At 37.3% G+C, this 16,182-nt stretch overlaps 2 protein-coding genes and 1 non-coding gene across 3 annotated transcripts; 1 reads left to right on the plus strand and 2 right to left on the minus strand.

Annotated features, from left to right (window-relative positions):
• The first annotated feature begins 9,078 nt into the window (after positions 1 to 9,078).
• LOC112192943 (expansin-A6) lies at positions 9,079 to 11,120 on the plus strand. The gene is made up of 3 exons (XM_024332891.2): positions 9,079 to 9,297; positions 9,420 to 9,738; positions 10,362 to 11,120. The coding sequence occupies exons 1-3, from the start codon at positions 9,150 to 9,152 to the stop codon at positions 10,669 to 10,671; spliced, it is 777 nt and encodes a 258-aa protein (XP_024188659.1). The 5' UTR covers positions 9,079 to 9,149; the 3' UTR covers positions 10,672 to 11,120.
• A 4,011-nt stretch (positions 11,121 to 15,131) lies between these two features.
• TRNAK-UUU lies at positions 15,132 to 15,204 on the minus strand. The gene has a single exon. It is a non-coding gene; the product is annotated as a tRNA-Lys (tRNA).
• An 8-nt stretch (positions 15,205 to 15,212) lies between these two features.
• LOC112192675 (16 kDa phloem protein 1-like) lies at positions 15,213 to 16,175 on the minus strand. Its single transcript, XM_024332520.2, has 4 exons — positions 15,985 to 16,175; positions 15,803 to 15,868; positions 15,564 to 15,711; positions 15,213 to 15,441 (listed from the first exon to the last, which is right to left on the minus strand). Exons 1-4 carry the CDS (start codon positions 16,112 to 16,114, stop codon positions 15,300 to 15,302), a joined length of 486 nt encoding a protein of 161 aa, XP_024188288.1. The 5' UTR covers positions 16,115 to 16,175; the 3' UTR covers positions 15,213 to 15,299.
• Between the last annotated feature and the right edge of the window lie 7 nt (positions 16,176 to 16,182).

Below are 16,182 nucleotides of genomic sequence, written 5' to 3' on the forward strand. Positions count from 1 at the left end.
GTCAAAGGTTGGTAGACACGATTACTTGATAGAAAATTAAAAAAATAGTTATATAAACATTCCCTCTACAGGAGATATAAGACCCATGATAAGTCATGTAATTAAGTCATGGCTTACGTGATATAACAGAGTCGAGTTCATGGGGTCGTCGTCTATACAAATCAAAAGCCTTTTTATTTAATTTGGCAACAGAAGCTATATAAATTAGTTTAACAATTCCATAGGCGATAGATCGTGATAATGCCCACGTTCTTTGAGTACTCTATATTGAATAGCAACTAGCTAGTTCAATAAGAAAGGAATTTCCCATTAAAAATGTCAATCCTTGTAACATGCAAAGTGAGAAAGCTAGATTAGAGGGGCGTAGTCAATGAGAAATTTGTGCTCTTTAATTTATAGAAATCTATCAACTCACCATATAGAACTAGCCGTACACATGCATTGTTTGTGGTGCAAGTATCATTCTTTTTCGATTGTTAAACAAGTCTAATTTTATACCAAACATCAAATTATATATACACAAATCACAAAGTCAAGATTCGAGAATGCAGTTAGAAACTCAAAGTCAACAGATGAAGCCATTTAGGATTAAGTTTGTTTAGATCACGCAGAGGCATGTTACTATATTCTACGAACAGATTAGAGAAATAACCAGTGTTGTTTAATATAAACATAACAACCTTATAAAATGGAAATTTCCAGTTATAGAGGTAGCTAGAGTCATCCATAAGCATAATTATTCATATTAGTTTAATGATAGGCTAACATGAGAATCCTTAATTTGGCTTATCAAAATGGCCGGTACGGAATAAATTTGGAGTACTCTTACCTGTCCTCTGCTTAGAAAATAATACAGAAGAATTAAGTTGTAACATGATCAGTTTCTGCTCCAGATCATAGCTGAACAATAAACAATATACTACATGAATGGTTTAGCTAAATATATGGCATTGGCCAACTGATCCCTTCCTATCTGTTTGTACAGTTTGCAGAACAATTCTTCCATAGAATGCATGCATTGATGAAGATGGAGCCTAGTTGGCTTACGACCACCCACATTTAATATGATTTTAAGTCAGATCTAAATTTGCGATTAAAAGCTTTAGTGAATAGAAAGAATACCCTCCCCGAATTTTCTCATATTTGAGTTCATGCATCTGTCGTTGAGTTAGTTTATGTATGATAGAAGGAAATAGAAGAGGACATCATATTTCTTTAATTCTCGTACATATTTGGCATCCAAAGAAATCTTGTATCAAAATGTAATTAAGGAATAGTGCTTCTTTTCTTTCTTTTTATTTTTTTACGAAACTTCACCACTTCATATGATCGTCAAATAAAAACATCAATAAATAAATAGTTAATAATAATTCATAATATTGAATCGAGGTTATTAGGTTGGACCGTTGGACCCAATTGTTGTTCTTTTTATGATCGGCGGCATCGGCAACATTCATTCACATTGGATTAATCTTCTGTTTGACTTTGAAATGATAGCCCGGTTTTTAAATCATGCAACTCGAACCCTAGTTTTGAAGCAAAGTTCACACAAGCCCCAATCTATTTTCATGATTGGATTAGCAGGCAAACAAACAAGTAATATAATCTCATATACACAACTGGGGGCAGCATGATTTTAAATATGTCAGTAGTGCATGAAAGCTCATGATTAGGGCTATCTTACTGGAGTGCAATTATTCTCAAAGCCATAAAAATATACAACGATACCCCAAAAGGTCATCATAGAATTGCATATGCAAATCGATCGAGCTTTGGATCCTTAGAAACGTATATATATTCACCGTACACATGCATATCTATATTGCAAAGCTATCAAAGTCAACATTAGATCTTAGACATGTATGGATTCACGTACCCACCATCACGACCTAAATGAACATTATGAATGAGACAAAAACGACTTGAACAAACCCTAAACGAGCGGTGCTTAGATTTTATTAAATTTGTTATCACTATGCTTGATGGTGTGGAATTTGGTTAACAATTTTCTAAGTACCTATTGATTTTCCCTTCTTAAAGCAAATCCCAAAAGGCAAATTAATTACCAATCGTAAGTCATGTCATCTCTCACTTTCTGTTTCAGTTTTTTTTGGCTCTAAGAGTAGTCTTTCATTTCCTCAAGATGCATGTTTTGTGCACTTGGATGCTATAAATATGCATCCACTATAACATACAAAGAAGATATAGAATAATCGGATTGATACTAACTTGTAAATGAGTTCATTGTTCCAGAGAAGGAAAAAAAAATTTGTTTCTTATACACTTAACTAATGAGTTATTGTTCGTTACAAGTCGATCATAATTTTCCTGTAAACTTGATAATTTTTCATGATAATCTATCAGTGAGCAAAACAAGCAACTGCAACTGCAACTGCATAATTGTGAGAGAAACTACTCTTTGGCATATAAGGTATACAATCGATTTAATTGACGTCAATTACGTCTTCTTTTATTAATTTTGAGGGAAATCCGCACTTTAGAGATTATTATTCTTGTAAAGTATGAAACTTCATGCTTTTAAGAAAGATATAAGATGTGTGACGAATTATGTTCATCTTTTTATACTCAATTATAGATATAAGCTTCTATACCACATCTCTTTGGTGAAAACCCATGTTCTCGCCATTAATTAGATTAATGTTTTTGACTAATTAAGATGCTTAAGACATGTACGGCGTACGTATCTATTATATCATGCATCATTAGTGACAAGTCATGTTATCCGGCCATTTGATTACTGTTTTCGAATTCAGTACACGTAATTAAGGACATGGCCTCTACTACTTTTCCAATTCGTACGTAAAGGACTACACATGTAGAAAAACGTACCCTACATACATATAGATCATAAATCACATGCATGCCCCAGTCCCCATCGAAACGAAACGTGGAAAGTTTGGAAGGGAAGATGAGGGAAGACGAAGACGAAGAAGAAGAAGGGTTCACATGTCTTGGCCTGCATGGCAAATTATACTGAATATGGGTACGTTCTGGTTGGTGCTGTAATTTAGTTGAGGCACCTAAACGCCACCTAGCTCATAACTAATCGGTGACCTGGAAGATTTGCTAGATCTGGTTGGTCGGTGATCCAATTGCGTGTCAAAAGTGCACCACATCACTACCACCACCTTCGCCTTTAATGGACCAGAAAGCTAGCTAGCCAGTACTGGTAGTGAGACCGATCAATGAACGCATGCATAAACAGATACAAGAGAATTCTGTATCTCCATCCTCCAAAGCACAAGTTGCATACCCTTATTTGGAGTGTTAATCGGTAAAAGGCCAAGGTGTGTTGACTCGTATGTCACAAAGGGGTTTGTACTTCAAAATTAGAACGGCAAATTTCTGTTTGTTTTCCACTTAAGTCCAAAACAGATTTAAGAAAATTACAATTTCAGCTTTAAAAAAAAAATCATACTATATTTAGTTATAGCATTCAAAGAGCTTGTAACTGCACCTTCATAGTGAATTCGCAACATGTACATGTTATCGATTTGTACACACTTGATCTGAATTCATTACGAATATTTTTTTTTTTTAATGAATAAGAGATTAGACGATATTAGCTCCTCGGAGACAAACGATGTAGGGAACAAGTCCCACCCTCTATCACGAAAGAGAGGGGTTTGCCACACTTTGGGAACCCACCGCCGGTCCCCCTATTTTTATTTCATTACGAATATTTATCAATCTTGATTCATTCAGTAAATAAAATTTGGTCATTTTGTATACTAAAATTGCTATTTTTGCAATGTTTTATTGATAAAGTCCCTGTACTTATTTCAATTGTAAAGTTAGCATCAAATTGACAAGTGAACAAAAAAACAATCTCAAACAACATTTTACTCCTACTCCTATTTATCAATCTCAAACAATCTCATGTGAAAACATACATGTTGTACCCCATCCAATTGGCGCAACATGTACAATTGAGAAGGGATGCAGATGAAAGCAACATATGTGCCCCCTACATGACACACTGTCATGTGTATCCTCGTGACAATTCGATGAACGTAACTAACTCCATATGGAGAACCAAAATAGATGCACAAAAGCATGGAGATTTTAAAACCCCACAAGAATACAATTATATATTTTTGTCAAATTTAGTGTGCGGCCGATAAGTTTTATGTTATTGTCATTAATTTAATCTTATGATCATGTTTGGCCATTTAGCTCACGATGCTAGCTAGCCTATGTCCGCATCCAATTAATTTCGCAATATATATGTTTTTAGTTCCTTGATTGATATTCTTAATTTGTTGCCGATCCTTAAGTCTCAATGAATGTTGTTCTCGATCAATTAAGTGTATAACTTAATGAGGAATTCAGGTTTCTATAGCTTCGATCATAGGGCATCCATAAACTAGTCTTATTGTGAACTAATAAGCGATGGAGATGGATAACAAACCAGAAACATTACAATGGTTCGCTAAAATAAATGCTCATAGACATCATATCACGTTCTATGTAGTTATTTTCCTAATTATGATAAACACTAATGCAGGGTGATGGAGTTTAAGATATCTAAATATATATTAGTTTTTATGTATAAATTTTACACTTTTAAAAAGACTGCGTTCACGAATACAAAAAGTATTTTATAATTGAGTTTATGTCGATATAATTTGATTATTGTTAATTAAAACTACAGTTTCGTAATTGATAGTATTCATCGATGTGGAGAAAAACTTGATCATATATGGGTGGAAAGTGAAGCCAAGAAAGCACATGGTTATGGTGGTGGGTTATGGATTGAAATGGAGAGGAGGAGAGGGTGAGTCATCTGGAAGAAGAAGAAGAAGAAAGAAGCAAAACCAGAAACAATAATAATTCTATTCACATGCATGCGCATCGAGTTAGCTAGAATTAGCCTTTTTAATTTAATTTGGATGAGCAAATTGGGCAGGACACCTTCGACTTTAATTTGAACTTTGAATCATCACTCTTTTAGTCTTTCCCTCCTCTCTGCCCGCCCTTTGACTCACGACGCTTTTAAGTTTGGTCTTTGGTCGCTATGAAACATTAATTTCCAATAGGTTGCCTCAAAACCGTTCGTTAGGTTATTAAGTTTGAATTTCAATAATGAGATGCTGAATTTTTTGAAAAGATTGCGGATATTAATCAAATGCATAAATGTCATTTTCGAACATTGTAAGATGAGCGATTTCATTAGCTTATAATTTTATCAAGACTAGAGCATAGTCACCGTCAATCAAAACTCAACACACAACATACAAAATTCGACATCCTTCAACAAGTTCTCTCGTATGCGGATGAACTTTATCCGATATGTATGTGTTCGAGTTATGTGACATATTGCACGTAAACTAAGCTCAATCCAATAAAAAATAGTGAAAATTAAAATTTCTCCACAGTTTTATCTAAATTTTAAATTTTATTGAGATACATATATTTTATTTGATAGAGAATAGCAGAATTTAGTAGGGCTGACATTTTCAGCCGAGACAAACCAACCAGTCGAGTTCGAGCTGAGCCAAGGAAGTCGGTAACCGACATTTTCGGTAGCCGAACTATTGGTACAGTAGTACCGAACCGAGAGAGAGTTGACGGTACGATAATGGTTTTGATTTTTAGAAAAATACGGTATGCCGTACCGAACCGTATATAATATATATTATTTATTTATATATATATTATATATATATTGATCTGAACCGTTGATTATTAATAGTTTTATTGCATATTAAATTATAACCGTTGAATTAAACTAAAACTTTCCAAACCCTAAGGTGGAACTAATTCAGAAACATCATTCAGTCCCTCACTCCCTCAAAGCCTCGAACTGAGCTGTCTGGAATCTCTCTCAGACTCAAACCCTCTCCACCTCTCGTTGACTCGATCTCTCCTTCGAAGTCCAAACTATCCAAGAATTAAACACAGAATGTGTTAATCTGTTCATTCAAATCGTGTCTACGGCCGGTGAGTCTTCCCTTTTGGTTACTTTTTGTTTTAATTTTAGTTAGAAGCCCTTGGATTCATTCAATTCATGTTCTAAGTTGAGTGATTTCTAATGTTTTTGCTAGTTTGCATATTGCTTGCTAATGTTGAATCTCAAGTGGAATCGATCTTTGTTGCAGTGTTGCCATTAATTTCAAGTGAAATCGAATTAGTCTCTTTCAAGTGGATATTTTATCTGTGAGTTTTAAACCCATTATTTTTTTTTTTTGGTCGGAATCGATCTCTGTAGGGTCTCTCAATTATGTGATGTTCTAGGCTTTCAGGTTTTGGTGATTAACAAATTATCGGCTTTGTTTTTTGTTAGGGTCTTTGCTTTTGGATAGCAGGTCCCGATTAGCATTGCTCTTCATTATTATAGAGGTGAGGTGAGGTGAGGTCCGATTGGTAGTCTTCTCTTGAGTGTTATTAGATTTTTGGTTCATTGCTGAGCTTCATTGACACCAAATTTCATGTGTTTGGTAGCATTGCAGTTTGACAGATTGTAGATTTTTGGTTCAACTGCTACTGTCTATTTGTTGTTTTGTTTAATTCCCTTGTTTCTTCATATGAACTTTCAGTTTAGTTATTCAGATTATTGTACATTTGTATGAACTTTTAGTGAAGTGATTTTATGAACAATGAATTGGAAATTTTGAATTTGTATGAAGTATGAACAATTAAGTGATGAAATGAAGCAATGAAGTTGATGTATCATGAATGAGAGTTATATCCTTATTTTTCTGATTTTTTTCATTTACTTATTGGTCTGGGCTTTTTAAAATTACAGATGGGTCACATTGAAATTTTGGCCCTATCATAAACTCGGTTTGAGGCCCTACCAACCGATACCAACCAAGTCTCTCGGTATACCGATAAGTTGGTATACCGACTTCGGTGCTCGACAGTGGTTTGGCATTTTATGTACCAAACTAGATCGGTATGATACATGGTTTTGGGCATGCGGCTCTTATACCGAACCGAGCCAAGCCCTAGAATTTAGTATTTTTTACAAAACATATTTTATTGTTCATTTTATTTCCTAAGTAGATAATCTTTTTCTTTCTTTCTTCATAGTTGAGTACAAAACCTCTAAAATGGAAAAACACCAGTAAATGCAAACAAAGTCGGTGTTGGTGGGCGTGCCCTTCCCATGTGGGGTACTGGGTAAACCCTAAATCAAATCAATCATAGGGCAGCTAAGAGTTAAAAGGGCTCGGATCATCCACCCGGAAAATCCTGAACCGTAATTGACGCGGGTCCCAGCCACTGTAAAAAGCAGCCCTCGTCAGCCACAGCACCCCGTTACGATTCTACGGACGACCGGTCCTTCTTTCACGCGCTTTATCTGTACTGACCTTATTTTTAATTTTTGAAAAATCCGAGTCCTTGTTTGCTAATTAGGAGCATGAAGTCTAAAAAGGTCGTGGTTTCGGAGCTTTGGATTCCCACCTTCACTTTCTTATCGGTTTCAATTTTGCAAGTGTATTTCTGTTTGCAAAATTACAAAAAGAAAAACGGAGAGATACCAAATTTCCTTCATCAAACAATCACAGCCTTTTGCTCATGCCTCTCTCAGCTTGTGATCCAAGCAAAATGGATTCCTCTCACCACTTCTTTTCTTTGTCTTGAACCAAGTTCATAGATATTATTAGATATTCTACATTTGTTCTTTTGATTGTGTTGTTTTGGCTGGATTAAATTTTTCGTAATTCCAAATTGAGAATAAAATTGATATGTCGAAAGATAAAGATACATAGTGATTATACTCTTTTTATCTTTTAAGTTAAAATAATTTACACTTGTATTTATTTACGACGTATCTTTCTTTATGAAATAAATTTTAGGGAGTGAAATTCACTCTCCATTTTACAATCCACAATCCATGTTTCATTTTTTAGCAACTTAAATTTTTTTCTGTAGTAACTTAGTTTTGTCTATTCATCAAAATGTCTATCAAAAAGGGAAAGAAGGAGTATGAATTTTTATAAATTTTCTCCATTAAGCTTGAGTTTGATGATGAACTCGTCTGCATGTTTGGAGGAAGTTCTAGCATTGAATTAATGTGTAACTGTCGAGCAAAGAGGTTGATCTCTCTATAATCAGACTATTGTTTTTTTTATTCATCGATGATGTAATATGGTCGCACTTCTGTTCTGTTTAATGGCCTTTGGGATTGAAATAGTTGGCACCATGAGGCACAAGATGTTCACTTCTCACATGCGTTATGAAATTGCTTTGCTCATCAAAAGAGTGATGCTATTTATTTTTCCCTGTTGCTTTACATGTTTGCAAAATTATCTCATATTTTTCTTTCATGACTCGTAACATATATACAAAATTGTTTCAATTTTTCATGATTCTAAACATTAAAATAAGATGAAAAAACAGATTGCGTGACCAACATCTGAAATATGACATATCCCAGCTTAATCAATATTTGAAGTTAAAACGAACCAATATTTAATAACCTCTTACTTAATCCTCAATGAGGGGTCATCCTCATGCACATTAGATTCATTTCGATCTTAAGAAAGTATTATTCAATCACTCAATTAAATATCTTCTTGGTATTAAAATTATGGCCAAGTGGGCACTGAAAATTGCTTGCAATGTGAGATATCCTCCTCTTGCCCAAATTGAAAGGGTGCCTTTCACAATTAAAGAAATTATCATACATGAGTATTAGGAATTATAATACCCAATAGATCATTAGGAATTTTTGGACACTTGAGGCTTACACCATCGAAAATGTGAAAACTACAAGCTTTGATAAATCAAGGCCTTAAATTTAGTAAGAGACTAATTAATATCCATGTGGGTGTCCCCATTTGGTCTTCAACTCGGCCAAACAAAATCAACATGAAGCCATGCATGAAGGTGAAGAAGTGAAGAAAAGCCCATGTGTGGTGCACATGTCCATCAATTCATTGCTTCCCACCCCAATCCTCTCCCTTCGAAAAAAAAAATACAAAAATACAAAAATTTAATTTGGGTAGATAAAAAAAAAAAAAAAAAAATTGGAGAGAGTGAAAGAGGGGGGAGGGCATTAATGACCCCGGATACCCTCCTCACCACCTCCATAAGTACCCCCACCTTGTTCCCGCTTTTCTATTCGCCCCACACCAAACCAAGCCCACTACTCCAATCCTCTCTCTCTCTGTGCTGCAATGGCTTCCCTTCATCTTCTCTGCATTGCTTCACTCGCCTCTCTCCTCATCCTGGCTAATGCCAGAATCCCAGGGCCTTACACCGGTGGCCCCTGGCAGGACGCTCACGCCACCTTCTACGGCGGCAGCGACGCCTCTGGAACCATGGGTAAACACTCCCATTCTCTCATAGTCACTCCTTTTCCGCTTTCGATTTGAACCCATTACGCCGAAAACCCCCCATTTTTTCACTTTGTTCTAATTTGTGTTCTGTGTTTTCATTTTTCTCAGGAGGCGCATGTGGGTACGGAAACCTTTACAGCCAGGGCTACGGAGTCAACACTGCTGCACTGAGCACTGCTCTGTTCAACAATGGCCTCAGCTGCGGTGCTTGCTTTGAGATCAGGTGCGGCGACGACCCCAGGTGGTGCACCCCCGGAAAGCCCTCCATCTTCGTCACCGCCACCAACTTCTGCCCTCCCAACTTCGCTCAGCCCAGCGACAATGGCGGTTGGTGCAACCCTCCCAGGACCCACTTCGACCTCGCCATGCCCATGTTCCTCAAGATCGCCGAGTACAAAGCCGGAATCGTCCCCGTCTCTTACCGCCGGTAAAAAACAAAAAACCCTCTCTCTGTTTCTTTCACGCGCATTCTCTCAGATTCCTTGCTCTGCTCACTGTTCACTGTGCGAGTCGCGTCAGATCTTACACTTTTTTTCATACTGGTTTGACCGAAGTGCCCTCGTTATTTTCTACCTTTTTATCTTTTATTAAAGCGCCGTTTGGTCGCCGGGAAATCTGGTTGTTAGTGGAAAATTTAAGCGCCGAATCCGCTTCTCTCTTCCCGAACATTCTTCGTTTTCTCGGAAACCAAACACGGCACCCATAACGGTGAAAGCTTTTTTTAACAGTCACCGGTTGTTTGAAGTGTACTGAGTCGGAGTGAAATGACCGAACTAGCCTTACTTTACTAAACCCTTGTGGCTTGGTTTGGTAAATAGTGCTAGGGTAAAGGGTATAAGAGTCATTTGTGTAAGGGTTTGTTAGAGATCCTTCACGGCCTCCGATGCTCTGTGTTGAAAAGGAACCAACTTTTTTTGGGGCCTCGCACTACTTTTCCCGCATCTGAAATTCCCAGTCAAACAGTCAAAACCTAAAAACCCTAGTGGATTTTAACCGCGGTCATAAATGTTTAACCGTGCCTTTTGGGTTTTGTATTTTTATCTCTTACAGGGTCCCATGCAGAAAGAGGGGAGGGATCAGGTTCACCATCAACGGCCACAAGTACTTCAACCTGGTTCTGATCACCAACGTCGCGGGCGCAGGGGATGTTGTGAGCGTGAGCGTGAAGGGCACGAACACCGGATGGATGCCGATGAGCCGGAACTGGGGGCAAAACTGGCAATCCAATTCCGTCCTGGTGGGCCAGGCACTGTCCTTCAGAGTCAGAGGCAGCGACAGGCGAAGCTCGACGACCTACAACGTGGCACCAGCTAATTGGCAGTTCGGGCAGACCTATTCCGGAAAGAATTTCCGTGTTTGAGAAAAGCTCACCCGATTATCCTTTCCGTTTTTACTTTTTAACCTTTTTTTTTTTTAATTTTCAATTTCGTTCCCGCCTTTCGATTTTTCCTCAATTTTGCCGGGAAAAAATTGGAAGTGGAGGGGAGGGAGTAAAGTGATAGAGAATTATGGGTGTAATGGGGTTCTGGGTACGTAGGACAAGAAAAGCAAGGAAAGGGAAGGGAAGGAGATGGTGATAATATTAGGGTTAGGAAAGTGACCAAGTCTAAGTGTGTCGGTTGCTACTTTTTTCTTTTACTTTTTTGGGTGATGCTTTTGGTTTTAGTGGGGTTTCTTTACTGGTCAAGTTTATGTAAACCAGTAAAATTGTGTGGGGGCTGAAGCGGCTGCAGGAACAAACATGTTGCCCGCAGCTCTCTTTTTCTATAATATATATATGATTACTATGTGACCTATAATTGTGATTTTTGAATGTGTTTTACTTTGTCTATCTGGGTTTTTACCCTTTGTAACTTCTTTCAAATTGCCTATTCTAACTCATAAAAGTTAAAGCCAATGTGAATGTCTCTAATGGGGTTGTTGCGGAGAGTGGTGCTCAAAAATGTAGTTAATGGGCATGGTGACGGTGCATCTCGTGTAATCTATACTTGTATGGTTTACCTAAAAATTTAAGTAGTACGCTCACGCTCACGCTCACCACACTCATGTGATACAAATAACAATTGATGAATCGGAACCGGCATTATCCTTTAGGTTCCTCTTCATTATATTGAAAATCATCTTGTTAGTTGTACTATCTAGACATAAAAAATCTGTTGAACAACATTGATGTGTTCATTAATGATGTAACCAAATGACTAAGGAAAATGTCGTTTCAATTGATATTTTTTGTTGCTGTCAAGATTATGATTTTTTTTAGAATGACCCAAAATATGAATTGTTTCTGACCATTATGACCCGTGTTTTCAATAAAACTAACTGCGTTTTTCTCATTTGTGGTGAGAAGGATGAATGACCACAACCTCATGTTTCATCTTTAACTACTGATCGAGTTTTCGATAGAACTCCTTTGTCATGAGATCTCTAACCACTAGTCTTGTTTACGCCCATCTTATCGATGGTAGTTGAAATTTCCATTCGTATTCAATGCGGCAATCAATTTTACATGACGTTTCCCTCGAGAATTGTGTTTGACAAGAAGGAAGCAATGGCAGCATATGATATCTGATACCTACCAGATTACCTGGAAGAGTGGCTCAGATGCTCATCTCACACATTCATGGTTTCTTACTTCATTGTTCTTTCCCAAACCGATTGAGCTAAATCATCTGGAAAGTTGAGTTTCACATGCCTAAACGAAGAAAGCTCCACATGAATTGAAGTTTACCCAGTTTTTCTTTCTACCCAACTCTGTAACTGCCATTGTGACCTTGTTACCATATCCATCAGTCAGCAACACGATGAGGATCGGTGATCCTTGTCATAATATTAAGGTCTCTAATATTAATGTCCGCGCTTCTGCGGTTCGTTTCTCTTTGGCTATGAGTCAACATCATTCAATTCATTTTCATCCATCTATTACCAAGAAGCACTGATAGAAATTTTTAATGGATTTTGACAACTTCCTATCGTTTATGGGAAGTTTTTTTTCAAGATCTAGATTTTTTTTTTAAGAAATAGATAATTTCATTACTTATCCATGGCTAGAAAACACGTATATCAACAGAATTCAAATGACACAAGCCGCCAAACATATGACAGGTGACTCTCATTGCAAACAAATACACACACTTATTTATGCACCTAGCACGATGAACACAAATCCACACTACCTAAACCCTTGCTAGAACAACTCTAATGGCCTAGAGACCTCAATCGGTGTACAACTAGAGAAGTTAAACTTAAATAGCAACATACTAGAATTCAAATGTTAGGTATCAGGCCAGCCCACACCAAACACATCAAGAGGTCCAGCCCAAGCCGAAAAAAGAGTAGGGGAAATGGGCTGAAACACAAATCCCAACCCACTAGCCCCCACCCTCGCTCCAGCGCTAGGCTAGCAAGAACCGGAACCCTAATGGGTTCACCGGAGCCGCCGCTGCCGCTGAGTCAGTCCTGTGGCGGTGGCCCTACTCAAATAGCCATGGCCTCCATATTGCGCACCAACTTGCCGGTGTGTGGCCGCTAGAAAACACGACCTAATCTGAATCAAGAAAGAGCCGCTCGCCTCCTCCCGAAGACCGACAACAACGTACCAGTCGCAGCATCACTGCTGCAGGCCTATTAGAAACTGCCTCTTCTCTGCAAGGTTCTGCGATTCCTCCCCACAAACCGAGTGTGCGTAAGACCCGAAACTAATCTAGAGATCTACCGCCGCTGCTTCGCTCACTGACCTAGATACTCGACGCCAAAGCGTACTTCTCACATGCGGAGGATCCTCGGAACCGCCGCTGTGCTTCCGCATGAAACCTAGGGTTTCGGCCTGGGTGCTCCGAGAAAAGGGGAGCGTTTTTTCTCTTAGATTTCTCTATTTTTTGGGTCACAAAATTCTGAAACTCTTCATTGGTCATATTTCTTCAAGATCTAGATCATTACCAATAGGGTGTTTTTAAACATAACTCGTATTTGTCAATTTGTGGCAACGATTGTGTACGTAGAAAAATGCTTTCGTAGAATGCTAGTAACTTTCTTTACCAATTTTCTTATCCTAAAAAATAATTTTGTTCCGTAATCGTAATTGTTCATTTCCTAAATCATGCTTTACCGATTATTTCCAAGAGAATCAACCAATTATAGATGATTTTAGTAACAATTAGATTCTCGTGACAAACTGTCCATTTATTGGGTAACAATTACATGACTAAACGAATTTCAGTTTTGTTGATGAATGTTCTCAAAAACTGATGTACGAGTCGATCGATTCCAATGATAAAATAACTCTCTGGGATGTAATGGAGAGTGTGAAAGACTGGTGTCTGGTGAGGAATATGAAAGATTGCTACTCACTAGTATTTCTCAATAATTTTACAGCAGTCTTTCAGTGATTGTTATTTTGATTGGGAATATTGGCAGTTTGCACTTTGCACCAACCATTCTTCTAATGTACCCATTTGTCAGTAAATGCATATTCTGGGTAGCATCTGCTTGCCTCTCCCAGTCCCTCTCTGGCACTGAATGACCTGTCTACATTTGTTCTTCTCAATTCTCATTACCTCTTCTTTTTCACCCTTCCACTCTTTAATTTGGTACCAATTTTTGTCCTTTCAAAAATCAAATTCCTTCCTCCTGGTACTTAGCTCCTTTGACCTTTCTGTACTAAAAGCTTAAAGCACCTCCAAAACCATGTTGCCAAAATGTTCCTATCCTCAAATGGTCACAAATTCAAGTTGCTAGAAACAATTTTAAATGCCCTCTTCAACTTCATATCTTAAAGGCAATCAAGTTTGTTTGTCCAGCTACTTGTCTTCATCTTCATCGTCATAGATTTCAATCTTTTGTGGTCCTTCTGCAAATTCAAATTCAAATAAACCCAAGAAGGGTTTGTATCAAGTGGGATAAGAGCTTTAATTTATTTGCTTCCAAACTATGCCTCAAATGGAACCACCCATTTTTGGGGTTTCCAAAGGCTTGGAGATAGTAAATGGGTGCTTACTGCTAAGCTAAGGTTCTGTTTAGATATAGTAGATACTTTTGGAGCCTAAAAAGAGGACTACTCTATCCAGTATATCAGTAGAGAGAAAAGTATGTATGATATACCTTATCCAACTTTCGGTGAAAAAAAAGACCAATGAGGCAAAGATAGAGGTCAAAATTTTGAGGATTTATTCCTCAGAGTATTGATGTTGTTATTCTTGTGTTATCACTTTCATATTGTTCTTATTAGTCAAGCACAGATTGACAGATAGTAGTAGCCTGGAATCTTATGCAAATGGGGTTTTGAGGTTATATGGACAGATGGTGATGTTGAGGATAATTCAATTTGAATATATACTTGAGAATCCTATCGAAAACTTGCTCAATTTTCAGGGAATTTTTGTCACCTATTGCAGAGGCCACTGACTTGTTATGTTTTGGTCCAGAAGAAAAATGATGATACTGTATGATATTATTCTGCACAAAGGGTTTTTTTTTTATTGTTTTATATTATATTACATCACAGAGTGAAAATTGAACCTCTAACATATTTTAATCAGTTAAGTCCAATTAATTTTCACACTACCTCTTAGAAGAAGAAAAAAAACAATAAAATGCTTCTGAAAATCATATTGCACTTCTTTTATGTGAAAGTCTAATTTAAGATAAACCCTAAAAAGCGTTTTTATGTTTTTATTGTCTATGAAATTAGAGAGAGAGAATCGAACCTCTATTTCATTTTCTAACCATCTCAAAAAAAAAAAAAAAAAGATTTTTATTGCATTTCTTTACAGGTCTAATCTAAAGATACACAGATTAACCAGAACATTGAAATAAAAATTTAAACGCCGTCTGTGGGAATCGAACCCACGACCACGTGGTTAAAAGCCACGCGCTCTACCAGCTGAGCTAAGACGGCTTGTTGAATGATGAAAGAACTAAGTTTTACAAATATAAAGTCATAATTTATTATAAATACAATGACAGAGCACAGCCTTTGCTAAATAAGGTGCTCTATTGGTTTATGGAAAAAGATAAAGCAACAGAAATCTCTCCGGCGTAAGTCTTGTCTTGAAGAACAACTCTATACTTGGCGCTTCGAAGCTCAGCATTCCCTCTGTCCGTGCCCAAAGCTATCAAATCCTTCACATAAATTCTGCACACAAATATGTTTAATAAAGTAACAAATTTAGTACAAAACTGCTACATGAAAACTGTAGAGGTCTAGCCATCAAATGCTGTGTAGTGTGTAGGTTTACTTATATGAATACTACTTACGTAGATTGGCCAACAAATACGTCGTGGTCCAAGATCTTATGTGTATTCATGATACGAAAATGAAGCATGTACTTGTGATTTTCATCCCCACCCGGATACTCCGCCTCGAATCTAAATGTTTCATTCCACACTGGTTTCGTTCCTTTTCCTGCATTTCAGTAATTTTTGACATACCAATTAAACCAAATGATGTCTTGGTACACATACTTGTGGTGTGATCAGACGTTGGGAATGCTAACCTTTAGCAACGCAGCTTGTATGCTTTTGATTTCCATATTCGATCACAACGTATGTGTTCATCTTCACTGCAAATCAATTTCATGTATATATGATCTCAATCAAAGACTTTACAAAAAGTTTCAGGTAAAGCAATTAAAATGTATGAAACTAAGCAAAAGAATGTTGCATGTAAATTATCTACCAGCAAAATCCATGTTTTTGAGGTCTCTTGCTTCAATCAGCTTCACCTCCAGTACACCAGCTCTGTCTCCCATCTCTATCTCTCCAAACTCTCTCTTTGATGAGTGATTTAAAGACTTGATTAGAAACATTTATATCAAACTGAAACTAGTTCAATGTTTTGTTTATGGAGAATGGAATTAAGTCTTGGTCGTCTCAT

The sequence above is a fragment of the Rosa chinensis genome, chromosome 3 (genome assembly GCF_002994745.2).
Source record: "Rosa chinensis cultivar Old Blush chromosome 3, RchiOBHm-V2, whole genome shotgun sequence".
NCBI classification, from domain to species: Eukaryota; Viridiplantae; Streptophyta; class Magnoliopsida; order Rosales; family Rosaceae; genus Rosa; species Rosa chinensis.

What these genes read in the sequence shown, in the direction of transcription:
- LOC112192943 (XM_024332891.2), top strand. Translation starts at nt 9,150, where the DNA reads ATGGCTTCCCTTCATCTTCTCTGCATTGCTTCACTCGCCTCTCTCCTC. An exon ending in CGACGCCTCTGGAACCATGG is followed by an intron (nt 9,298 to 9,419) that starts GTAAACACTCCC and finishes CATTTTTCTCAG; the next exon opens with GAGGCGCATGTGGGTACGGA. An exon ending in GTCCCCGTCTCTTACCGCCG is followed by an intron (nt 9,739 to 10,361) that starts GTAAAAAACAAA and finishes TATCTCTTACAG; the next exon opens with GGTCCCATGCAGAAAGAGGG.
- LOC112192675 (XM_024332520.2), bottom strand. Translation starts at nt 16,114, where the DNA reads ATGTTTCTAATCAAGTCTTTAAATCACTCATCAAAGAGAGAGTTTGGA. An exon ending in CAAAAACATGGATTTTGCTG is followed by an intron (nt 15,869 to 15,984) that starts GTAGATAATTTA and finishes ATTGATTTGCAG; the next exon opens with TGAAGATGAACACATACGTT. An exon ending in GTATTTGTTGGCCAATCTAC is followed by an intron (nt 15,442 to 15,563) that starts GTAAGTAGTATT and finishes ATTTGTGTGCAG; the next exon opens with AATTTATGTGAAGGATTTGA.